The 26,445-nt window shown below is 42.9% G+C and overlaps 2 protein-coding genes across 3 annotated transcripts in view; one reads left to right on the plus strand and one right to left on the minus strand.

Annotated features, from left to right (window-relative positions):
* The first annotated feature begins 14,351 nt into the window (after positions 1 to 14,351).
* The window catches only part of COIL (coilin), a 37,272-nt gene continuing 25,178 nt past the window's right edge, over positions 14,352 to 26,445 (plus strand). The window contains exons 1-4 of one of the 2 annotated variants that reach the window (XR_013405713.1): positions 14,352 to 14,620; positions 22,761 to 23,865; positions 23,987 to 24,073; positions 24,320 to 24,367. Coding sequence is in view for 1 of the 2 variants with exons in the window: in NM_001257478.1 (NP_001244407.1) it covers positions 14,376 to 14,620; positions 22,761 to 23,865; positions 23,987 to 24,073; positions 24,320 to 24,367 (1,485 nt within the window). In the remaining variant the exon portion in view is untranslated. 2 annotated transcript variants of the gene reach the window in all.
* Positions 21,217 to 22,092, minus strand: LOC144335528 (small ribosomal subunit protein uS8-like). Its single transcript, XM_077971005.1, has 2 exons — positions 21,970 to 22,092; positions 21,217 to 21,634 (listed from the first exon to the last, which is right to left on the minus strand). The coding sequence occupies exons 1-2, from the start codon at positions 22,084 to 22,086 to the stop codon at positions 21,350 to 21,352; spliced, it is 402 nt and encodes a 133-aa protein (XP_077827131.1). The 5' UTR covers positions 22,087 to 22,092; the 3' UTR covers positions 21,217 to 21,349.

Consider the following 26,445-nt stretch of genomic DNA (forward strand, 5'->3'; position numbering starts at 1 on the left):
AGGCTGGACCCGGCGCCCCGTCACGTGACGGAGGCGGACGGGGCGGGGCCGGGCCGGGTGGGTCGGGGGCGGGGCCGGTGGGTCGGGGGCGGGGCCTGAATGGGCCGGGGGCGGGGCCTGGGCGGACGCGTCAGCTTCCTGAGACCCGCACGCCCTCTGCCCGGCAAGCCCACCAGGACACCTGCAAATGCGCAGGGGCCGTTCTGTCCACCTGGCCAGGTTCTCTGTCATTTTAGGGAAAGTATTTCGGAAAGGAGACATTTGATGCAGATGTTGGATTTAGGTTGTGTGACCGGATCGAAATACTAAAGGCAATAACCACCGCCCTTTCTACCCCTCCCATCTCTTCCTTCCCTCAGCAAAAGGACTGATGTTTTCCAACACTGCTACATCTGCGAAAAGTCAGATTAAGCCAGCTGGTCGTTGCAAACAGCGGGGTTTCATTTTCAGATATGTATTTTTAAAATTATTTTTCTTTTAAAATTATGTTATAAACGTTTTGGAAATGTGAACAAAAAAGTTAGACATAACTATTGTCGGCATTTGTTTTCCCATAGTCTTTTACATCATTTTTAAAACACTAATAAAGATTTTTATTTCGGTTTTTTCTTTTTTGATAATTTGTCATTAGCATTACTTTGTGTTGTTACATTACCTTCACAACAGTCATTTTAAAGAGAGAATCGAGGGTCTGGGGACGGGAAAGGAAGAAAAAGTGGATGACAGATATGTTTTCCTCCGTGTGTGTGTGTGTGTGTGTGTGTGTCTGTCTGTCTGTCTGTCTGAAGGTCATTTTTATGTTAGAGGGTACTGAATAACTCACCTCACAGAGCTAGGAGACAAGCTACAGCAGGGGCTGTAGGAGAGGCTACTTCTAAATACTGTTTCAAACGTACATGTAACAAAGCAAAAAACAAAAATGTGGCCACTTCTCTTTTCCTGCTCCTTTCTCCCTCCCCTCGCCCTTGCCCTGCCATAAATAGAAGTGCTTTTTACTCTGCAGCCATTGTCTGGACAGAGCCCTGACCCCGCCCTGCCGGTGAGGTGCCCCTGCGCTGAAAGCTGCGGCAGAGAAAAATATGACGCAGGGTTCTGTCATGCTTTAAGCATGGGATGGTCCCGAATGCATAAAATCCATAATGGCTGGGCAACATATTGAGACCCCCTCTCTACAAAAAATAACAAAAATTAGCTGGTGTGGTGACACGCGCCTGCTATCCGAGCTACTCAGAAGGCTGAGGTGGGAGGATCACTTGAGCCTAAGAGTGCCACATGTAGAAACCAGATTATTGTTATCTTTACAGGTAATGGCAAAATTCCAATCTTCAGGATTGGAGTGGTCTTTAAGAAAAATACCTCCTTGGTTCATTGAAGTTGGAGTTGGGAACTGATGGCATAGGAGCTGCAGCAAAGGCAACAAAAGATAATTGCCAAACTGTGCAGCCCAGGAGAAATGCTGTTTTGCTCCTAGGAGAGGAAAGAAGAGAGAAAGATGAAAAGAAGTGAAGGCTATATATAGAGAAAGATTAGCCAAACAGAGCTGAGGCTGGGAGAAGAGCCAGTGGAAATTTCTCTGATGAGGAGTGGCTATGTAACCCCCCAGTAGGTTCTTTTTGCCTGCTGCCCAGATAGAATCAGCCAATTTATGAAGGCAGGAGAATTGCAATGGGGAAACAGTTTAATTCATGCAGAGCTGGCTGAAAGGGAGACTGGAGTTTTATAAATACTCAAATCAGTCTCTGAGGATTTGGGGGCTAGGATTTTTCAAAGATAGTTTAGGGGTAGGGGCAGGCGTGGCTAGGCAATGGGGGCTTGCTGCTGATTGGCTGGGTTGGAGATGAACTCACAGGGAGTTGAAGCTGTCTTCTTGTGCTGATTTGCTTCCAGGTAGGGCTGCAGGAGCAATTGGTAGGTCCAGGTGGAGCCAGGTGTCAGACATGCAAAAAAACCTGAAAAGATATCTCAAAAGGCCAACCTTAGGTTCTACAATAGTGATGGTGTCTGCAGGAGTCATTGGAGAAGTTGCACATTTTGTGACCTCAGGAATAATGGCTGACAATCCTTAGCAGAATTCAGCCTTCTCTATTTTCTTAGCCTGGTGGTCATTTAGCGTAACGTTTGGGGAAGGGCTATTATCATCTAACCTATAACCTAAATGCCTCCCAAAATTAGCTTGGCCCAGAAGTCCAGGAATAATCAAAGGCATCTTGAAGGCTAAAGGCAAGATGAGAGTTGGTGATATCAGATCTCTCCCACTGACATAAAGTTCTCACTGATACAATTTATGCAAAGTCTGTCAGCTACAGAACATTTTTTAAAAGTTATGCTTGTGGTTCAATTTGAAATGTATTGCATTTCTACAATGTAAACCTGTCCTCTTGGGGCAGCTAAGAACTATAATAGGACTTGGCTGGGTGCAGTGGCTCACGCCTGTAATCCCAGCACTTTGGGAGGCCAATGAGGGTGGATTGCCTCAGCTCAGGAGTTCCAGACTAGCCTGGGCAACATGGTGAAACCCCATCTCTACTAAAATACAAAAAATTAGCCAGTTGTGGTGGCGTGTGCCTGTATTCCCAGCTATTCGGGAGGCTGAGGCAGGAGAATTGCTTAAACTGGGGAGGTGGATGTTGCAGTGAGCCGAGATCATGCCACTGCACTCCAGCCTGGGCGACAGAGTGAGACTCCACCTCAAAAAAAAAAAAAAAAAAAAAAATTTATGTATATATATAAAATAGGGCTACAAGGGAGGCAATAGGACTGGAAGAAAGATACTGGGTACTGAACCTCAAAACTGTTTTTAAAATTGTATGTTTATTCTGAGAGGGGTTTGGGAGGCTAATGGAAATTGGTTGGGAGCTCCTAAAGGCCCATCCATCGAATTCTTGGTGCAGATGCTTGTGGTAAACCTTGGCGTTACGTGACTATCTTCTCACGTGTCTTCACATCATCTTCCCTCTGAGCGTGTCAGTTTCTGTGCACTTGTGTCAGACAACCTAACCAGAGTGACTCCATCTTGAATAAAGGCCAGAAAAAGCCAAATCTGCTGGGTTATATTCCCAGGGGGTTGGGCACTCTTGGTTACAAGATGTTTATGGTTAAGGGAACTAGTTAATAATGCTAACTAACAGCACTTTCCCAAAACAAACCCCCTTCTCGCCTGGAGACTAGACTGCCCTTGCAGGACTAACAAATTAGCCCCAAGGTTAGAAATTATGGTTTAGGAGTAATGAAGCTGGAGGCTGCAAGATTCTGAGCCTTCCCAAATAGATCCTGGGGATAACATCACTATAGTTAAACCTAAGATCAGTGCTTGAGATATTCTGCAGACCCTGCCCTGGATGGATCAGCTGGCATCACCCAGCTTGATAAATTGGCTCATCTATTCTGGTGGCTGACTCAGCACAGGAGGATAGCTTAGATTCCCTATGATTTCATCTTCGACCTGACCAATCAGCACTCCCGACTCACTGGCACTCCACCCACCAAATCATCCTTAAAATCTCTGGTCCTTGAATGCACAGGAGACTGATTTGATTAATAATAAAACTCCGGTCTCCTGCCCAGCCAGCTCTGCATGAATTACTCTTTCTGTATTGCAATTACCCTGTCTTCATAAATTGGTTCTGGTCTAGGCGGTGGGCAAGGTGAACCCGCTGGGCAGTTACAGCAGGGGCCACCATGTTCAGCCCCAAAATTCTTTTCTTTTCATTTCCATCCATAAAACTCTACTTGATGTAGAAAACAGGCTCAAAACCAATTCAAAAGCTGGTCAACCAAAATTCAAAGTGGGTATATGTATGAGCCCTATTGCTTCCCTTGGTAGTACCAGACAAATGGCTTAACAAGTCCAGATAGGAAAACAATAGGCTCGCGATTAACTCACCCTTTGAGTGCATCCAATCCTGATCTCCATTCTTCCCCAGCAGTGAAAGGGACATGCAGTTTTGTGCATGAAACGCCTTCAAGAGGGTCCCTGGGAAATCTCACTGGAAGCTGCTGGGATCCTTCTGAAGATTGTCTCGTTGCAAGCTGCTAACTGCTGAACACAGCACCATCCCTGTCTCTGCTGCCTGGCTTGCCAAATTTTGTTCCCAGACCAGAGTGAGGGTCAGGCTGCTATTTCTCATGGCCCAATAACGAGATCCAGATGAACTGGGGAGAAAAAGAGTTTTTATTTCTGCAACCGATTACAGGGAGAAGGCCTGGAAATTGTCACCAGACCAATTCCAAATTTCAAAGTTTTCCAGAGCTTATATACTTTCTAAGCTATATGTCTACATGTTAAGTGTGCATTCATCTAAAGACAAAAGTGATTAACTACTTTTAATCTGTAATTAACGTCTGAGTCCTGAGGACCTTCCTCTGGAGCCTCAGTAAATTTGCTTAATCTAAATGGGTCTAGGTGCTGGGGTGATTACCCTTCTCTTATCTCCTGCTAAATCATGGAGGTTTGGGGAGTTCCTTCACACCTCCAGTAAACTTGCTTGCGGAGGCCTGGAGAGATTCTTCAGACCCATGATAAAACTTGTTTAATCCTTAATGGGTCCTGTTAAGAATTCCTTCATTATTTTGTCATGCTTTAAGGCCCAGGAAAGGCCTACACAAAACTCTTGGTGGGTTTTTTGTTATATCCCAGCCTTTGTGTAAGGGCACTGGCTTTTAATACTTAACCACTCAATCAGTACTGAAACAGTTGTTATGGAGGCCCGCATTAGTGAGACGTGGCCTGCCACACTAGTACTTTAGGAGGCTGAGGCAGGAGGATGGCTTGAGCCCAAGAGTTTGAGACCAGCCTGGGCAACATAGTGAAACCCCAACCCTAACAACAAACAAACAAACAAAAAAAGAGAATTTGCGAAAACCTACAGCTAACATTATACTTAATGGTGAAAGACTGAATGCTTTCCCCCTAAGCTTGGGAATAAGGCAAGAAATGTCTACTGTGAAAGGAAAATACTTTGGGCCCCCAAAATCACTAAGCTAAAGGGAAAATTCAAGTTGGGAACTGCTCAGGGCAAATCTGCCTCCCATTCTATTCAAAGTCACCCCTCTGCTCACGATATAGATACACATTCTGATTGCCTCCTTTGGAAAGGCTTATCAGAAACTCAAAAGAATGCAACCATTTGTCTTTCGCCTACCTGTGACCTGGAAGCCCCCTCCCTGCTTCAAGTTTTCCCCACCCTTCTGTACAGAACCAATGTACTTCTTACATATATTAATTAATGCCTCATGTCTCCTTAAATGCATAAAATGAAGCTGTGCCCCAACTACCTTGGACTCATGTCATCAGGACTGCCTGAGGCTGTGTCACAGGCACCCATCATTAACCTGGGCAAAATAAACTTTCCAGATTAACTGAGATCTGTCTCGAAATTTTCAGGGTTCACATTTTGATAACCACAGAAAATTTCTGAGTGGAGCTGCCCTGACCTTTGACAAATCTCCTATCAGTGCTTGGTACCAGCATGAGCTACCTTTATGGCTCAAACCAATAGGACAATTTGCTGAGGTCTAAGAGCACCCCTCCAGAGAATCCCTAATCTCCCAAAATTTGGTTGAGATCTAAAGTATATTTTGCTGTACAACTACTCCTTTTTTTTTTTTTTTTTTTTTTTGTAGTTTTACTTGCTTCCAACACAAGGAAGGCAAGTTTTTTCCTGTTTTCATGACAATGGAAGTCAGGTAACTCCTTTATGGAGTTTGAGCTGTCTTGCAACAGGGAAGGTGAGGTTTTTTTCCTGCTTCTAGAATGGTAGAGAGCAGTCTTTAGCCTGAGACCCATCCCTAGGTAAGTAACTGAATTGGGGTTTGTTTTGGCTAAAATTAAGATTAACAACCAGCTGGTTTTAGTTTCTCCTTACCATTAGAGCACTCAGTGTTCATATTGTTGGCTTTTTTTTTGTTGTCATTGTTGTTGTTTGTTCCAGTCTTTCCCCCACAGGATTTGACCAACTCCACCTGACTTGGTCCAATCCAAGTGAGAATTCCAAATTGTGGGTAACAAGGCCTCTCTAAATTGGCTAAAATTCCTTGCAGTTGCAAAACAAAAACAAACAAACAAACAAAAAAAAAACAGGGAAAAAACAGAAACAAAACAAATCAAAACAAAACAAAACATGTGTTTGGTTTCTGTGCTTGCTTTCTGTCTTAAAAAAAATTGTCCTTTTGTGGGCCGGGCGTGGTGGCTTATGCCTGTAATTCCAGCACTTTGGGAGGCAAGGTGGGCAGATCATGAGACCAGCCTGGCCAACATGGTGAAACCCCATCTCTACTAAAAATACAAAATTAGCCAGGGGTGGTGGCAAGTGCCTGTAATCGCAGCTACTCCGGAGTCTGAGGTAGGAGAATTGCTTGAACCTGGGAGGAGGTTGCAGTGAGCTGAGATCATGCCACTGTGCTCCAGCCTGGGTGACAGAGTGAGACTAGGTCTCAAAAAAACAAAAAAAAAGTTATAAGAAAAAGAGGAGTTTTTTGTTTTGTTTTGTTTTTGTAAGAAAGCTTAAAGAGAAATAATTTTATATAAGAAAGAATCTTGTATGGTAAATTCAGTCCTAAAATAAAATGACTGGTTGTTTAAAAAGGAGGAATGTTCAGGGTAAACCAGAAAGTCCAAGCATGTCATGAACGGCTGGTGTAAGAAACAATAAGAAGATATATATATATATATATATATGTGTGTGTGTGTGTGTGTGTGTGTATATATAATCTTTTATATGATCAAGTTGTCATATTATTATTAAGTTTTGGTTTGCTTAGAAAAAAATTGAGATAAAAAATTTTTAATTAAGGTTATTACATCCATTTATCTCCCTGTATGTGCTTTTAAAGACCTTGTGACATTGAGTTACAGGGCTTTGACTCCTTGGTATAAAAAAGGACACCAAGTCCTGCTAAATCTTAAACACTGACAGCAATTAATGCCTCATGTTCAGGCCTGGTAGAAGATGCCAATCAAAATAAATTGCATTCCTGAGACAAAGGGCTAGAAATTAAAGCTATGTAACTCTTTCAAGTACCAGTGACAATCGTGAAAGAGGTGAGATTGCATGTGAGATTGCAAGGGCCTATTTTGAGAGATAAAATAAGTTCAGTTTCTCTATAAGTTATCATTAATATCAAAGACACACTGATGCAAACAAGTGTATAAGCCCCTGTGTCAGATTAACAAGGTTTTCCTGAAGTATTAACTGAATCCTCAATAAAGGTTATAAAGGTTATAAAGGCTTATGGAAGTTATATCTTATGGTCAAGATAATAATTTTATAGATTGTTTATAAAATTTTGAAAATCAAATTTAATTGGCTTCATGCTGTCTTTATTAGGGCTTACTGTTTGGAAAACTAAGTCTCCTCTCTCAAACAATGAAGGTTTTCGTCTTGTTAAAAAAAAATCCTTGAGTTATCAGCTTGGTTAAATTAATGACTTATTTTACAATGACCTGGGATCCTATTTTGTGATATCAAGTGTTTTAAACCTTTGATATTTGACAAACTTTCCAAAATCCAATTATAAATTATATCTGTTTCTGACCTAATTAATCCTTTAAGATGTTCCATTCCATAAGTCTAAAATGACATATTTTGGCTTATTTGGTATAAAAATTATACAGGAAGCATTGTCAAATAAGAAATGGTGTTTGGTTTTCTTTGTGTTGTATTTGTATAAATATGTTATTGGTATGTGTTCCAAAATTATGGGAAGCTCCTATAGTTGATATAACTTAGTGTACATTATCAGTCAGGTGACTGATAATGTCAGTCCACACTGTTAGAGCACACCTGGCCTAAAGTTATCTTTTCAACTTTTACTTTAAACAGTGCTAATCCTTTGTGTTGTTTTTCTGAGTCTTAAAATTTTTCTTTTGAGTTGTCAATAGCTTTTAACAATTTAGGGCCAGGCACAGTGGCTCATTCCTGCAATCTCAGCACTTTGCGAGGCCGAGGTGGGTGGTTCACAAGGTCAGGAGTTCGAGACCAGCCTGGCCAACATGGTGAAACCCCATCTGTACTAAAAATACAAAAATTAGCTGGCATGGTGGCGTGTGCCTATAATCCCAGCTATTCAGGAAGCTGAGACAGGATAATTGCTTGAACCCAGGAGGTGGAGGTTGCAGTGAGCTGAGTTCATGCCACTGCACTCCTGCTGGACCACAGAGCAAGACTCCGTCTCATGGAAAAAAAAAAAGGCTTATCTGAGATTCCTTCTATGGAACAAAGTTCCATCAAAGCCAATTTAAAAGCCTATGTAAAAAATAATTATTCTTGCTACACTGTTTATAAATAATTAGGCCAAGTATAATAAAGCAAACCAGTCCTACCATAATTTGTCTTCAGTAAAAATACGAAACTGGGGAGAGAAAAATTATGTTTCAAAACTATAGTACACCTGTTGTTACATTCTAGTCTTACGTAATGTTTTTCAATGTTTATTATTTTCTACAGTTTGGACCGAATTCTAATTTTTCTTGTTCAGAAGTCATCAAAATAATGTTCTAAAATATTTTCCCTCTTTTTTTCCCTTTTTTCCTAATTTGGAGTCACTGAAAACTAAGCTATGCTTTCTTAAAGCCCTATGAACTGAAGATAGACAACTTAAACTTCAGAATAACAGCAATCTATTTACATACATAAGCCACTTTCATATCTGCCTACTGATGTATGAACTTCAAAGTAATGTGGTCTATATCAATTTTTCCAGGATTGTTCTTTTGTTTGCTGTTGTTTTTCTCCCTTCCTCCCCCTATTTTTCTCTTCACAGGACATGAGATTTCACAACCTGCTAAAGATGAGCTTTCAGGACCTACTCATCTAGGAATAAACTGTCCCAGCCATGAGAGATCAGACCAAACCTGAGACCAGAGACTCATTTTCTTCTAAAATGCTCTCTCCAAAAGAATTTTAAAAAGAAAAGGTGGGGGTATGTAAAAGGAAAATATTTGGGCCCCCAAAATCACTAAGCTAAAGAGAAAATTCAAGTTGGAAACTACTCAGGACAAACCTGCCTCCCATTCTATTCAAAGTCATCCCTCTGCTCACTGAGATCAATGCATATTCTAATTGTCTCCTTTGGAAAGGCTTATCAGAAACTCAAAAGAATCCAACCATTTGTCTCTCACCTACCTGTGACCTGGAAGCCCCCTCCCTGCTTAGTTGTCCCTGCCTTTCTGGACAGAACCAATGTACTTCTTACATATATTAATTAAAGTCTCATGACTCCCTAGATGTAAAAAATCCAAGGTGTGAAGCCAGGCGCAGTAGCTCACGCCTGTAATCCCAGCACTTTGGAAGGCTGGTGGGGCGGGGCGGGGGGGTGGATCACAAGGTCAGGAGTTCAAGACCAGCCTTGCCAAGATGGTGAAACCCTGTCTCTACTAAAAATACAAAAATTAGCTGACGTGGTGGCATGTGCCTGTAGTCCCAGCTACTCCGGAGGCTGAGGCAGAGAATTGTTTGAACCTGGGAAACAGAGTTTGCAGTGACCCAAGATCATGGCACTGCACTCCAGCCTGGGCAACAGAACAAGCCTCTGTCTCAAAAATAATAATAATAATAATAAGCTCTATCCTGACCGCTATGGGCACATGTCATCAGGACTTCCTGAGGCTGTGTCACGGGCTTGCATCCTTAACCTTGGCAACATAAACTTTCTAAATTAACTGAGACCTGTCTCAATTTTGGGGGTTCACACTACTTTTATCACTCATATTCAACATAGTACTAGCACTTGTAGTCAGTGCAATAAGGAAAGAATAAAGAAAAGGCATACAGGAAGGAATGGAAAGGAAGAAATAAAACTGTCCCCATTTGCATATGATATTATATAAATAAAAAATCACGAGGAATCTACACACATACACACAAGGAAATATGTACAAATAAATGTAACAATACATATATGGGGTTTGTGTGCTTAAAATCACACAACGCTGATGAAAGAAATCAGAGATCTGAATAAATGGAGAGACATAATGTGTCGATTCATATCAAATTAATATACAGGTGTAACACAATTTCTACCAATATCTCAGCAAGATTTTTTGGAGATATACACAAACAAGATTATTTTAAAATTTATAAGAAAAGGAAAAGGAAGTAGAATAGCTAAAGCAATTAGGGCAAAACATAAATAGAGTGAGGCTGGGCGCAGTGGCTCACACCTATAATCCTAGCACTTTGGGAGGCTGAGACAGGCGGATCACCTGAGGTCAGGAGTTCGAGACCAGCCTGGCCAACATTATGAAACCCCATTTCTACTAAAGATACAAAAAATTAGCTGGGCGTGGTGGGACGCGTGTATAATCCCAGCTACTTGGGAGGCTGAGGCAGGAGAATCGCTTGAACCAGGGAGGCTGAGGTTGCAGTGAGCTGAGATCACACCTTTGCACTGCAGTCTGGGCAACAGGGTGAGTCTCCATCTCAAAAAATAAAATAAACATATAAATAAACAAAGTGAGTGAAAGTTATCTACCTGATTTTGAGGCTTACAAAAATAACTATGGTAATCAAGACTGGCCAGGTGTGCTGTTTCACACCTGTAATTCCAGCACTTTGGGAGGCCCAAGTGCAAAGATCACTCGAGGCCAGGAGTTTGAGATCAGTCTGGAAGACATAGCCAGATACTGTCTCTTTTTCAAAAAAATTAAAAATTAATGGGCATGGTAGTCCTACCTACTTGAAAAGCTGAAGTGGGAGGGTCACTTGAGCCCAGGAGTCTGAGGCTACAGTGAGCTGTGATTACACCACTGCACGGCAGTGTGGGCGTGATCTGTCTCTAAAAGAAAACAAGGGCCAGGTGTGGTGGCTCAATCCCATAATCCTAGCAGTTTGGGAGGCCAGGTGGGTGGATCACTCGGGGTCAGGAGTTCCAGACCAGCCTGGCTAACATGGTGAAACTCTGTATCTACTAAAAATGCAAAAATTAACTTGGTGTGGTGGTGCACACCTATAGTCCCAGCTACTCGGGAGGCTGAAGCAGGGAGAACTGCTTGAACCTGGGAGGCAGAGGTTGCAGTGAGCCAAGATCATGCCACTACACTCCAGCCTGGGTGACAGAATGAGACTCTGTCTCAATAAAAAAAGAGAAAAAGAAAAGAAAAAAGACTGTGTGGTGTTGGTGGAGGGATAGACATATAGATCAATGAAACAGAACAGAGAATCCAGAAATAGATGTACACAAATATGCCCAAATGATTTCTGACAAAGATTCAAAAGATTAAAAAATGGAGGACATACAGTGTTATTAACAAACGGTGCTGGAGCAATTGGACATTAAGAGGCAAGCAAACAAACAAAAATGAACCTTGATATAACTCTTATACAAAAATTAACTCAGGCTATGGCTCACATGTGTGTTTCCATTGCTTTGGGAGGCTGAGCTGGGAGGATTGCTTGAGCCCAGAAAGTAGGGGCTGCAGTGAGCTATGATCTTGCCACTGCACTCCAGCCTTGACAACAGAGCAAAAAACAAACAAACAGGCTGGGCATAGAAGCTTCCGTCTGTAATCCCAGCTTTTTGGGAGGCCGAGGTGGGCAGATCACCTGAGGTTAGGAGTTCAAGACCAGTCTGGCCAACATGGTAAAACGCTATCTCTACTAAAAATGCAAAAATTAGCTAGGCGTGGTGGCAGGTGCCTGTAGTCCCCAGCTACTCGGGAGGCTGAGGCACGAGAATCGCTTGAACCCAGGAGGCAGAGGTAGCAATGAAGAAGAAATTGATCGACTGGACTTTTGGCCTGTGATAGGCCCTATTAAGAGAATGAAAGGAAAAAAAAAAGCTCCAGAGTCGAAGAAAATATCCGCAACCCACATATCTGACAAATTACTGTTACTGGTGGAGGGTGTCCAGGTTCTTGGCATCTTGAACACAGAAGTGGACAAAATGCACAAACAAAGCAAGGAAAGAATGAAGCAACAAAAGCAGAGATTTATTGAAAACGATAGTATGCTCCACAGGGTGGGAGTGGGCCCGAGTACAGGGGCTCAAGGGCCCTGTTACAGAATTTTGGGTGGCTTAAATACCTTCCAGAGGTTTCCACTGGTTTCTTGGTGTATGTCCTATGTAAATGGAGAGGATGAGGTAAAGTTACAAAGTCATTTACTCCTCGTATGTCCTTTGTAAATGGAGAGGATATTTCCTGTCACAGCTGAAGTGTGAATCGGCCTTGTGTTCCCTGCCTCCAGACCCTATTTTTCTGCCTCAGTACTACTATTTAGGATATATAAAGAACTCTCAAAATTTAACAATCCAATTAGAGCAGGTGTAAAAGACTTGAAGAGAATTTCACTGAAGAAAGCACATAAACACAGGAAAAAATGTTCAACATTATTAGCCATTAGGAAAATACAAATTAAAACCACAAGAAGCTGGGCATGGTGGCTCATGCCTGTAATCCCAACATTGTGGGAGGATAGCTTGAGCCCAAAAGTTTGAGACCAGCCTGGGCAACGTGGCAAAACTCCATCTCTACAAAGATTACAAAAATTAGCAGGGCATGGCAGTGCATGCCTGTAGTCCCAGCAACTCAGGAGGATGAAGTGGGAGGTTCATTTGAGCTTCAGAGGTGAAGGCTGCAGTAAGCCTTGTGATCACGCCACTGCACTTCAGCATTCGAGACAGAATGAGACCCAGCCTGAAAACAAAGAAATAAAACCACAAGATACCACAACACATCTACCAGAATGACTAAAAAATACTGACAATGCCAAATGGTAGTCAGGATGTGAAGAAACTGGGATTACAGGGGTGAGCCACCGCGCCCGGCTGGAAATGCCCGGAAGTTATCCTGTATGGTCTAAAAGGGGAGGAACCCACAGTTCTGAGGGAAATCCCTGCCCATTTCATCGGGATACAGAAAACTCATGAATAATCCATCCCTTGTTTAGCATACAATCAAGAAGTAACTATAAGTATACTTGACTGAGTATACTTATAGTACGGGCTTGCTGCTCTGCCTATGGAGTTAGCCATTCTTTTATTCCTTTAATTCTCTAATAAACTTGCTTTTGGTCAGAGGTGGTGGCTCACGCCTGTAACCCCACCACTTTGGGAGGCCAAGGCAGGCAGATTGCTTGAATTCAGGAATTCAAGACCAGCCTGGCCACCATGGAAAAACCCCATCTCTACAAAAATTACAAAAAGTAACTGAGCACGGTGGCTGACGCCTGTGGCTCCAGTTACTAGGGAGGCTGAGGTGGGGAGTCACTTGAACCTGGGAGGCAGAGATTGCACCACTGCACTCCAGCCTGGGTGACAGAGTGAGACTCTAAAAAAAAAAATCCAAAAAACCCTACTTTCCATTAAGAAATTTTGTTTCATCTACTGACTCCCTGATATCTACAACTTAACTAGTCTAGTGAACTTGGGGAAGTTACATTTTTTTTTTTAAGACAGAATCTTGCTTTGTTGCCCAGGCTGGAGTGCAGTGGCACGATCTTGACTCACTGCAACCTCCACCTCTTGGGTTCAAGCGATTCTACTGCCTCAGTCTCCCAAGTACCTGGAATTATAGGCACATGCCACCAAACCCCGCTAATTTTTTATTTTCAGTAGAGTTGGGGTTTCACCATTTTGGCCAGGGTGGTTTCAAACTCCTGGTCTCAAGAGATCCGCCCACCTTGGCCTCTCAGAGTGCTGGGATTACAGTCGTCAGCCACTGCTCCTGGCCTCTAGTTACTTCTTAAACTCTCTGAACCTTGTTTTTTTTAAATCCTCTAAATGAGGATAATAGTTCATAATTCCTAACTTTTGTCATGAAAATTAAAGAGTTAATATATATTATGTGGAGAAATGTAAATTCTAGTTCAAAAAATATAAGAAATAATGTAAATTCTGATTTACTTATCTGGTGAGAAATGCAAGGACATTTTTCTTTGGTTGTGGGTATTAAAAGGCTAAGGTATTTATATTCCACTGGATACATTTGGAAGAATGATTACCAGTTTTATTTCAAAATTTCAACATTGAGAACACACTAGGACTTACATCTTTTTCAACTCATGATGAAAAATTTTGTCAGTGAAATGTGTTGTTACGATTGTTTTATAAAAATCTTTTATGTCGATGAGCAAATATCTTAGACCACTGCTGAGGAGAAATGTTATTTATCCAGAGACTTGCCTTAATTAGGAGACCCTACATAGCGCCCAGTAGAAATGTAATAAAGGCATTTCACTTATTCCCTTTCTCAGCCCTGCCGTGAACAAACTTGAATGAAAAAAATCAACCACGCTCCGAGTGCGCGCCTAGACGCAGCCTGTAGTAGTCAGGTTCCACCACTAGGTGGCACACGCCAAAGGCTCCGGGGGGCGGGCCGCCCGAGCACGCCTCTCGGTAGCCCCGTGGTATCTCTCGGCTTCCGTTGAGCACCGAGCAAGATGGCAGCTTCCGAGACGGTTAGGCTACGGCTTCAATTTGATTACCCGCCTCCAGCTACCCCGCACTGTACGGCCTTCTGGCTTCTGGTCGACTTGAACAGATGCCGAGTCGTCACAGATCTCATTAGTCTCATCCGCCAGCGCTTCGGCTTCAGTTCTGGGGCCCTCCTAGGCCTCTACCTGGAGGGGGGGCTCCTGCCCCCCGCCGAGAGCGCGCGCCTGGTGAGAGACAACGACTGCCTCAGGTGCGCGGCGCAGGGAGCGGGACGGCCGGGTGGGCGGTGGGAGGGGGACGCGCCTGCGCACGCCCGGGCTTGAGGCCGCTAGACCTGGTTGTGGAGGGCATGGGGAATGGGGAAGGGGACGAGGGTTAGAGGGGGTGGGGCTGTAAAAATGCACGTTCGCTAACCCGGGAGATACTGATTGGTGTAGTCAACTTTGGGGCTCAGGAATCACATTTTATTATTTATTTATTCATTTGAGACAGAGTCCTGCTTTGTCGCCCAGGCTGGAGTACAGTGGCGTGATCTCGGTTTACTGCAACCGCCGCCTCCCGGGTTCGAGCAGTTTTCCTGCCTCAGCCTCCCGAGTGGCTGGGACAACAGGCGTCCGCCACCACACCCAGCTAATTTTTGTATTTTTAGTAGAGATGGAGTTTTACCACAGTGGTCTAGGTGGTCTCGAGCTCTTGACCTCAGGTGATCCGCCAGCCTTGGCCTCTCAAAGTGCTGGGATTACAGGCGTGAGCCACCCCACCCTGCCCCTATTATTTTTATTTTTGAGACTGAGTCTCGTTCTGTTACCCAGGCTGAAGTGCAGTGGCGCGATCTCAGCTCACTACAACCTCCACCTCCCGGATTCAGTTGATCCTCCCACCTCAGCCTCCTGAGTAGCTGGGATTACAGGCGTTCACCACCATGCCCAGCTAATTTTGTTGTTGTTGTTGTTGTTGTATTTTTAGTAGAGACAGGGTTCACCATGTTGGCCAGGCTGGTCTTGAACTCCTGACCTTAAGTGATCTTCCCGGCTTTCCAAAGTGCTGGAATTAACAGGCGTGAGCCTCTGCGCCTGGCCGGAATCTGCATTGTAACCAGCAACCTCCCCGGGATGCTTCTATGACAGGAGAATCAAACTTGGAAAAACCCTGATGCCTAAGGGCAGGGCCAGGGTTTCTTTCAGCCTTGATTTAGCACATCCACGCTTAGCTAGGCACTGTGGGACTCTGTTCCGTGTCCATGGTGCAAATGTGCGGGAGACCCGGCCTTACCCTTGGTGGCCTTCACGGTCAGGTGCAGGAGACACAAGCTGATAAAGGGGAATCGTCGCGTTTTCTTTGTAACATGCTGTTGTCCAGCCTTAGTTCTCTTGTGCCCGGTGTCCCCTGAGACTTCTGGTGGCGTATCATTTTGTGTCTCACCCAGACATTTTGGGGTTTTCTCAAATAAGTGTCTTGAGTCCTTTTGGGCTGTAAATTGGGAACCACAAAATAATCTTAAATGTGCTTTTGGAAGTTAAAAAAATGATAATGAGGTGAGTATCCAGGAGCAATTGTAGTATGAATTGCTGAAATGTGGTTGAGTTGCCACAGTCAGATGATGGTATCACCAGTTTGGATTCATGTCTTGGACCGATTTATTCAGGCTTTTTTTTTTTTTTTTCTTTTTTAAACAAAGAGACTGGGTTTCCCATGCCCAGGCTGGAGTGCAGTGGTGCGGTCATAGCTTGCTGTAGCCTCGACCTCCTGGGCACAGGCAATCCTCCCACCTCAGCCTCCCAAGTAGTTGGGACTTCAGGCTAGGCAACCACGCCTGGCTAGTTTTTGTATTTGTTGTAGAGACAGGGTTTTGCCATGTTACCCAGGCTGATCTCAAATCCTTGGGCTCCAGCTGTCCTCTCTTCTCAGCCTCCCAAAGCACTGGGATTACAGGCGTGAGCCACTGTGCCAGCCTTCCTTCCCCCCACCCCCTTTAAGCTTCAGCTACAGTGAATTAATTCCAGAGTTGTGAACCAGGCTATTTTCTCTTGCTGCCCTTTGTTGTTGAATATTCCTTACCCTCAAGCATATCAGATTCTGTAAGATTTCTTCAGAACATCAAGGAATTTAATTTGGAACAATAACTGCATCTTCAAATCAGGATGTTATGATTTATTGCATAATGTTCAACTGTTTCAAATGACAATTTGAAATAATCCGAATTTCAAAGAGTTTTTCCCCCCTTTTTATCGACTGTGAAATAGGTCTCTATTCTCTCTGCAATTGAAGGATTATTTAAATATTACAATTCTAAGGATTGTGTCCCATCCTATTAAGATTACTTTCTGAACTGTCCCTTGACTAATGAGTTAATAACTTGTGCTAGCTAACTAGAATTATACTTTAATGAATCATCTGGGCATTACATTCTTCATAATGAAGTTAACAATGACAAAAACCATGAAAATTGTTATAAGTAATAATTACAACACGATGACAGGCAAATCCTTCCTAAATACTTCAAATGCACAGCTGCATGTGGCAAAAAAATACCTCTGTAGTGGCTTCTGTGGCAAATGGGCAGACTATAGAAAAAGATGAATCTGGAAAATTCATCTTTATTTTTGTTGTTTTATGCCCGCAATCATTGTTTTTTCCTAACAGATTCACTTTTCTTCAGAGCTACAGAAGAAAACATAGTCTCTGTTCTCAAAGTACCCAATATCGTTGGACTGGGACCCCAATAATGAGTTTCATGCTTTTGTATATTACCTTCTGTGATACGGGCAATTAGACTGAATAGTTAAACCAAGTTATACTGGTAAGTGCAGAAGCTGGTTGAGAAAAGGGAGATCAGCATGGAACAAAATGGTCAGGGAATTGAGCAGTACCTTGAAGAATGGGTGGGAAATGTTGGATGATCAAAGCACAGCTGTAGAGACAAAAGCTGGCTGGACTTGGTAAAAAGATGAATCTGACCAGCCAAAGCATTCTTTGGGATCGTTGGCAGTACTTAGAAGTCTAACGAGGAAAAGTGGAACCAGGTTGTGGGAATCCTGAGAAACAGCCTTTGAGGCTTTAGATGTACCACACACTTGTATTCCACTGCTGTTTCCTCATAGCCCATTCTCTTAAACCCCAGGAATCTGGCTTCATCTGCCCCCACGTTTCTGACAGTGAGTTCCTAAAGGTGGCCTCTAACTCTCCTGGGAGGAGGAGGAGGTGCTTATATTGCCTTGGAGCCCCCTGCGTTAGTTTGCTGGGGCTGCTGTTACAAAATACCACAGACTGGGTGGCTTAAAAAATGGAAATTTATTTCTTACTCTTTTGGAGACTAGAAGTCCAAGATCAGGGTGTTGGCAGATTTGGTTTTTTATTTTTGTTTTTATTTATTTATTTATTTATTTGTTTATCTATCTTGAGATGGAATCTCACTCTGTTGCCCAGGCTGGAGTGCAGTGGCACAATCTTGGCTCACTGCAACCTCCGCCTCCTGGGTTCAAGTGATTCTCCTGCCTCAGCCTCCCAAGTAGCTGGGCTTACAGGCACCCGCCATCGTGCCAGGCTAATTTTTTTGTATTTTTAGTAGAGATGGGGTTTCACCGTGTTGGCCAGGCTGGTCTTGAACTTGTGACCTCAAGTGTTTGCCCTCCTCAGCTTCCCAAAGTGCTGGGATTACAGGGGTGAGCGACTGTGTCTGTCAGTTTTTAATTTTTTAAATTATTATTTTTTAATCGTGCAGCCCTCAGAATTACAGTAGATTCAGAGAGATTCCCTTATTTTTTGAGACAGGGTCTCACTCCATTGCCCAGGCTGGAGTGCAGTGGCACAACCAGCCTGGAACTCCTGAGCTCAAGGGCTCCTCCTGCCTCAGCCTTCCGAGTAGCTGGGACTACCAGTACAGTTTTTTAATTTTAGTAGAGAGGGCTCACTAAGTTGCCCAGGCTGGTCTCAAACTCCTGGGCTCAACCAGTCCTCCTGCCTCAGCCTCCCAAAGTGTTGGGACTATAGACCTGAACCGCGCACCCGGCCTGAGAACTCCCTTTTGAAGAGTCAATTCTGTAAGGAAACAAAGTGCATTCTGTCCTCTCTGACCCTTTTAACTCTGGCAGTTAATACTTAATTAAGGCTGGGCACCATGGCTCGTGCCTATAATCCAGCACTTTGGGAGGCTGAGGCAGGCAGATTGTCTGAGCTCAGGAGTTTGAGTCTAGCCTGGGCAGCATGGTGAAACCCCATCTCTACAGAAAAATACAACAAAATTAACCAGGCATGGTGGCACATGCCTGTAGTCCCAGCTGCTTGGGGGGCTGAGGTGGGAGGATCTTTTAAGCCTGGGAAGTAAAGGCTTCAGTGAGCTGACATGGTGCCACTGCACTGCAGCCTGGGCAATAGAGTGAGACCTTATCTCAAAAAAACCAAAACAAAAACACATTGATTAAATATTAGAGATGGGCCAGGCATGTTGGCTTATGCCTGTGATACCAGCACTTTGGGAGACTGAGGTGGGAGGATCACTTGAGTCCAGGAGTTTGAGACCAGCCTGGGCAACATAGGGAGACCCTTGTTCTACCCACCCCGCCCCCCTCAAAAAAAACAAAACAAAAATAAAGCCGGGCTCAATGATGGATGCCTGTAGTCCTAGCTACTTGGGAGGCTGGGGTGGGAGGATCACTTGAGCCTTGGAAGTTGAGGCTGCAGTGAGCCATGATTGTGTCACTGCACTCCAGACTCGGCAGCAGTGCAAGACCCCATCTCAAACAAAACAAAATATTAGAGATGAGTTCTCATTTCACATTGCTGTAGTTAGTGGCTCCTTGGATAATCCAAGGTAAAAAGTTTCCTACTTCTCTTATAATAAACTTTTTCCCACACCTCGCTCTCCAGAAGTATCCTTGGTTAAGTTTGGGGTATGGGGCATATCTTGCCAGATTTCTATACATGTGCAACCATATGTACTTATACTTTTAAAATACAAATATCATAACATACTGTTCTGCACCTTGCTTTTTCACCTATCATGGGCTATCTCAGTATATAAAGTATGTAAGGTACATCATTCTTTTCTGTTTGCTACATAGTGCTTTTGTGAATATTCTTGTGTATTTTTGTGTACTGGGAAAATGATTCAGTTGGATTTATTCTTAGAAGAGACACTCATTGGTCTAAGAGAAGGTACATATAAAAACTGGTAAGTACAGTCAAATTAGCTTCCAGAAAAGTTGTACAGACTTGTACAACTTTAAAAAATTCACCAACTTACCCATCATAGGACTAACAACATTCATTGTGTTAATAAAAATTAGAGCTAACATTTGGATATCACTTGTTCTGAGTCAGGCATGCTGTCTCTATAATAATTCACTGAGTACTATAATTATTGTCATTATCCCCATTTTTATAGATGAGAAAGGCTGAGGTAATGATTTTTTAAAAAGTTACAGTGGCAGAAATAGCGTTTGAACCCAGGCATTCACTTTGGCCTAGGCAGGCAATGCGTAGGGGGTATCAGGTTTGACAGATGGGCATGTCAGTTTTTCTGCATAACAGAATCCTAGAAGCTAAATTGTGGATTTTAAGGGTGGATTTACGTTTTGATAATACCACCCAGTTTGCTGTGCAGAGAGTTAGAATGAAAAGTGGGGATGGCTGGGCACGGTGGCTTACGCCTGTATTGCTAACACTTTGGGAGGCCGAGGCGGGTGAATCAATTGAGGTCAGGAGTTCGAGACCAGCCTGATAAACGTGGCAAAACCCCATCTCTACTAAAAATACAAAAAGTTAGCAGGGTGTGGTGGCAGGCGCCTGTAATCTCAGCTACTTGGGAGGCTGAGGCAGGAGAATTGCTTGAATGCAAGGGGAGGAGGTTGCAGTGAGCCCATATTGTGCTGCTGCACTCCAGCCTGAGCGACAAAGTGAAATTCCATCTCGAAAAAAGAAAAGTGAGGATCTGTTTTTTTGTGTTTTTTTTTTTTTTTTTTTTTTTTTTGAGACAGAGTCTTGCTCTGTCACCCAGGCTGGAGTGCAGTGGCACGATCTCGGCTCACTGCAAGCTCCACCTCCCGGGTTCACGCCGTTCTCCTGTCTCAGCCTCCTGAGTAGCTGGGACTACAGGTGCCCTCCACCATGCCCGGCTAATTTTTTTGTATTTTTAGTAGAGACGGGGTTTTACTGTGTTAGCCAGGATGGTCTCGAACTCCTGACCTCGTGATCCGCCCGCCTCAGCCTCCCAAAGTGCTGGGATTACAGGCGTAAGCCACCGCGCCCAGCCTAATGCTTGTATTTTGTAGAGGCAGGGTCTCCCTATGTGGCCCAGGCTGGTCTTAAACTCCTGGGCTCAAGCGACCCTCCCACCTTAGCCTCCCAAAGTTTTGGGATTTCAGGCATGAACCACCGTGCTTGGCCAACAGGCATTTTTGAGTACTTACTATTTGCTTAACATCGAGGACACTCTCAAGACTTCCATCATTATCAGACTGCACATTCTAGGATTAACTGTTGTCAGTTGATAGAGGAATGAAGTTGCTTTCCTATAGTGGCATTTTGGATGAAGTAGGGTTATTCAGAGAAACGTAACCAGTAAGAAACACACACACACACACACACACAAATACTCACTCACTCACAGACATGGGATTTATTGTAAGGAATTGGCTTATAGGATTGTGGAGGCTGAGAAGTCCTAAGTTTAGTTGGTAAGCTATAGATCAAGGAGAGCCAGTGGTATATTTCTAGTTCAAGTTCGAGTTTGAAGGCAGAAGACCGATGTCCCAGCTTGAAGAGTCAGGCAGAGAAGCGAATTCTCCCTTACTCCGTCTTTTTGTTCTATTCAGGCCTTCAGCAGGTTGGATGAGCCCCACCCACATTGGAGACAGCAATGTACTTTACTCAGTCTAGCAATTTAAATGTTAATCTCATCCAGAAACAACCTTGCACATACTCCCAGCATAATTTTTTTTTTCCCACTGAGGCAATATATTTGTAAATATGTATTACATCCTTATAAAAAGAATCTCAGGATTTTTCCTCCTGTGTGTTTTTGTCTTGCTTCTTCATGGTATGTGATGCCAGCCAAGGTTGTCAGTACAGTGAAACCAAACTGGTGGGATGGGAGCAGATTATTCTGCCATTTTTCTAGATCTTTGAGTTGCACATCAAATCTGGGGCTGATTACTCCATACTTGTTTAGCCTGCCTATGAGGTTCACAACAATTTTCCCAGCTCTGTGATCACCAGTGATTTCAGACTTGCCAGTGTAACCATGCTTCATCATTATAGTTGGAAACTGGATGATGGGGCTAGGCGCGATGGCTCATGCCTGTAATCTCAGCACTTTGGGAGGCCAAGGCAGGTGGATCACTTGGGCACTTGAGGCCAGGAGTTCAAGATCAGCCCGGCCAACATGGCAAAACTCCATCTGTACTAAAAATACAAAAATTAGCAAGACATAGTGGTGAGCACCTGTAATCCCAGCTATTTGGGAGGCTGAGGCATGAGAATCTCTTGAACCTGGGAGGGAGAGGTTGTAGTGAACTGAGAAATGCACCAGTGCACTTTGCCCTGGGTGACAGAGTTGGGCCTCTGTCTCAAAAAAAAAAAAAAAAAAAAAATTAAAAAAACTAAAATAAAAAAAAGAAACTGGACAATTACTTTGGAGCTCGGGCTAATAAGAACCTGGCATTTACCTTGCTTTTCAGTTTTGTTGATGCTTTTAAGAGCATCAGCCAGGACATTCATGTGCACCACTGTGGTGGTGTGGAAAGAGCCAGTGTCGTTTTAACCAGATATCTGGACACCCAATAGCCCAGACAAATTGATACATAAAATTAAGCTTCACGGAGTGTCATGGAATTGTACAGATGGCTGTCAATACCCCAGAGAACATAAATTGTTTAGTATTCACCTAAATTAAAACAAGAGTAAAATATTGTTAAAGAAAGCAGCCCACATTCTGAAACAAAATGGATAATCAGCATTATCACCTTTTAGGGTAGGTGACATGCATATCTTAGAAAGATTGTGAGTTTGAAGTTAGACAAACTGAAGTTTGAATTGCCTTTCTGCTACTTATCAGCTCTAGATTTGGGGCAAGTAACTTGTCTGAGCTGTAATTTTGCGATCTGTAAAATTAAAAATACCTACTTCGTGTTGATGTTTAGATTAGAGAAAAACGTATAAAAAATGTTTGGGATGCAGTAGCTATTCAATAAAACTAGTCATTTGAAAGTTGACTGTGAGTAATGCTGTATGGGCCATTTTGCCAGAAAGAGTCTTTTGTCTTTAATTGATATGACATTTTTTCATTGACTGATGGTAATTACATTTTGTAGAGTCATCTCAGTATATAACTATGTCCTGGAGATGTGTTTACAAATTGCTCACTCTAGTTTTCTCTCTTGTTCTGTTGACAGAGTTAAATTAGAAGAGAGAGGAGTTGCTGAGAATTCTGTAGTCATCAGTAATGGTGACAGTAATTTATCTCTTAGAAAAGCAAAGAAGCGGGCATTTCAGTTAGAGGAGGATGAAGAAACTGAACCAGATTACAAATATTCAAAGAAGCACTGGAAGAGGCAAGAGAACAATAACAATAATGAGAAGGTCTTGGATCTGGAACCAAAAGCTGTCACAGATCAGACTGTCAGCAAAAAAAACAAGAGAAAAAATAAAGCAACCTGTGTCACAGTGGGTGATGATAATGAAGAGACCAAAAGAAAATCACCAAAGAAAAAGGAGAAATGTGAATATAAAAAAAAGACCAAGAATCCCAAGTCTCCTAAAGTACAGGCAGTAAAAGACTGGGCCAATCAGAGATGTAGTTCTCCAAAAGGTTCTGCTAGAAACAGCCTTGTTAAAGCCAAAAGGAAAGGTAGTGTAAGCGTTTGCTCAAAAGAGAGTCCTAGTTCCTCCTCAGAGGAGTCTTGTGATGAATCTATCAGTGATGAGCCCAGCAAAGTCACTTTGGAAGCCAGAAATTCCTCGGAGAAATTACCAACTGAGTTATCAAAGGAAGAACCCTCTACCAAAAATACAACTGCAGACAAACTGGCTACAAAACCTGGCTTTAGCCTTACCCCCAGCAAGGGCAAGACCTCTGGAACAACATCTTCTAGTTCAGACTCTAGTTCAGAGTCAGATGACCAATGCTTGATGTCATCGAGCACCCCGGAGTGTGCTGCGGGTTTCTTAAAGACAGTAGGCCTTTTTGCAGGAAGAGGTTGTCCAGGCCCGGGGCCATCATCACAGAGTGCAGGTGCTGCTGGATGGAGGCGTTCTGGCTCAAACGGTGGCGGACAGGCTCCTGGTCCTTCTCCCAGTGTGTCTCTCCCCGCTAGTTTAGGAAGAGGATGGGGTAGAGGAGAGAACCTTTTTTCTTGGAAGGGAGCCAGGGGACGGGGCATGCGGGGGAGAGGTCGAGGACGAGGGCATCCTGTTTCCTGTGTTGTAAATAGAAGCACTGACAACCAGAGGCAACAGCAATTAAATGACGTGGTAACAAATTCATCTACTATTATCCAGGTAAGTATTATTTTTTGTAAGTTACCTCCTCCTTTTCCCCTTAGAATGTGTGTGGAGTTCATGTCATGGGTTCACATTTTCTCACCAGTAATGATGTCACATGACTAACACTGTTTTTCAGAATCCAGTAGAGACACAGAAGAAGGACTATAGTCTGTTACCACTGTTAGCAGCTGCCCCTCAAGTTGGAGAAAAGATTGCATTTAAGGTATATTTCAAAACAACGGTCACAGCAAAAAAGGTTCATTCCCCTTCCAAATAAACTTACTTAACAAATCAGGTTTAAAGTGTTTGTAAAAGCCCTTCCCACTGGAACCGCAGTGTTGTCATGGGTTCCTGGTAGGGCTCCCAGACTGGTGGGGGGGACACCCCAGCATGGCATGATGGAGGAGCTGTGGGAATGTGAGAGGATAAGAGGGCTTATGTATTTGTGGGTTTTTTTCTTCTTTTTTAGCTTTTGGAACTAACATCCAGTTACTCTCCTGATGTCTCTGACTACAAGGTAAGGATGTTTATTTAAAAGTAAGTTGTCAGTATATTAATAAAACAAGTCATATTTCATACTACTTGTATGGATAATACAGATTTGTTTTTTTACTAAATAAAAATGCCAGAAAGTAGAAAATGAAAACATTATTGAAATGTCAACTTTTTAATAGTATCACTGTGAAGTCTCCCAGTGTTATTTGCCTTATATTTGGGAAGAATAGAGTAGGAGAATGATCTTAATTTTTACTTTTTAAAAAAAATATTAATTTTTTATTTTTAAATAAAGACGGGATCTCTCTATGGTGCCCAGGTTGGTCTCAAACTCCTGGGCTCAAGCAGTCCCCCCATCTTGGCTTCCCAAAGTGTTGGGATTACAGGTGTGAGCCACCATGCGCAGCCAGTTTAATTTTTTTAGTTACTGTTTTCTAATTAGTTTAGACACACCAACTTATTTGGGTATTCATTCCCTCATGATTCTAAACTTTGAAAGAAAATAATAAACAGTTCTCAGCAAGAAGATTTGATTATTTTCATCATGGGAATCTATTTTACATATTTGTGAATTACTTCTGGTTATTATGATCTAGTATGATTTCTTTTGCATTATCAGTTAACCACAGGTAATTCATAAATATTATCCATGGAATTTACTTACTTAATATCTGTATGAGTCTTTATATTGGCATGTGAGGTTTTTCATAGTTCAATAAAAGCTTAACTCAGTGGGATCACAGAATTACATATTTCTTTTTCACCCACCAAAATTTGTTGAAAATCTTGTTAAAGTGCATCCTTTCTTTTTTTGATGTACGATATGGAATGTAAGACTATTTTTTAAGGTAATAATTAGTAATGTTAATATAGTAACATAGATAAAACACAAGGGAATTTGATTTAATCGGGATTGATGCCTTGGAAGACTTTTAAAATCTTTATAAAAACCTTTCCTCAAGGCTGGGCGTGTTGGCTCACGCCTGTAATCCCAGCACTTTGGGAGGCTGGGCGGGCAGATCACAAGGTCAGGAGATCGAGACCATCCTGGCTAACACAGTGACACCCTGTCTGTACTAAAAATACACACACAAAAAAAAGTTAGCGGGGCATGGTGGCGGGCGCCTGTAGTCCCAGCTACTCGGGAGGCTGAGAGCAGGAGAATGGCATGACCCCAGGAGGCAGAGCTTGCAGTGAGCCGAGATCACGCCACTGCACTCCAGCCTGGATGACAGAGCGAGACTCTGTCTCGGAAAAAAAAAAAGGAAAAAAAAACCTTTCCTCGAAAGCAGGCTGGAAGAATCAGTTAATGAAGGGATCTGGTGGGTTAGTTCTAGGTCATTGGTGTTTTGTTTTTATCTTCTTAGGCACTTACTATCTCCTGTGGATGAGGTGATCATGTAATTTATCACCTAAATCAGGATACTTGTGAGTGAAGGGGAGTGCTATTAATAGTTATGCTGGAAAGATGAACAGACCTGTCTTGAACAAACCAGGGTGTTTTGTCACCCTGCCATAGATAACTAATTTAATTGTGTGATATATGAGGAAATGGAAATGAATATTGTATTGATACATCCCACAACCTCTGTGAATTGTAATTCTAGATGATACTGATTTTTAAAAATTGCATATTAACGGCCAGGTGCAGTGGCTTGCGCCTGTAATCCCAGCACTTTGGGAGGCCAAGGTAGGCGAATCACTTGAGGTCAGGAGTTCGAGACCAGCCTGGCTAACATGGCAAGACCCCATCTCTACTAAAAATACAAAAATTAGCCTGGCGTGGTGGCATGCACCTGTAGCCCCAGCTACTCAGGAGACTGAGGCACAAGAATCACTTGAACCCAGTAGGTGGAGGTTGCAGTGAGCTGAGATCATTGCACTGTACTCCAGCCTGGGTGACAAAACGAGACTCTTTAAAAAAATTGCATATTAAATTGGTGTTAGTCATCATAGTTATTAACGTTGGAAGGTGATTTGCCTACTTTAGCTGACAAAATTTTTTGAAGATTTTTGAAATTGCTTTCACAATCATTTTAAGAATGAAAATTGGTCCTACTTTTTTTCTTTGACCTCAAACGCAGTTATCCAGCTTGATCA

The sequence above is a fragment of the Macaca mulatta genome, chromosome 16 (assembly GCF_049350105.2).
Source record: "Macaca mulatta isolate MMU2019108-1 chromosome 16, T2T-MMU8v2.0, whole genome shotgun sequence".
Taxonomy (NCBI): Eukaryota; Metazoa; Chordata; class Mammalia; order Primates; family Cercopithecidae; genus Macaca; species Macaca mulatta.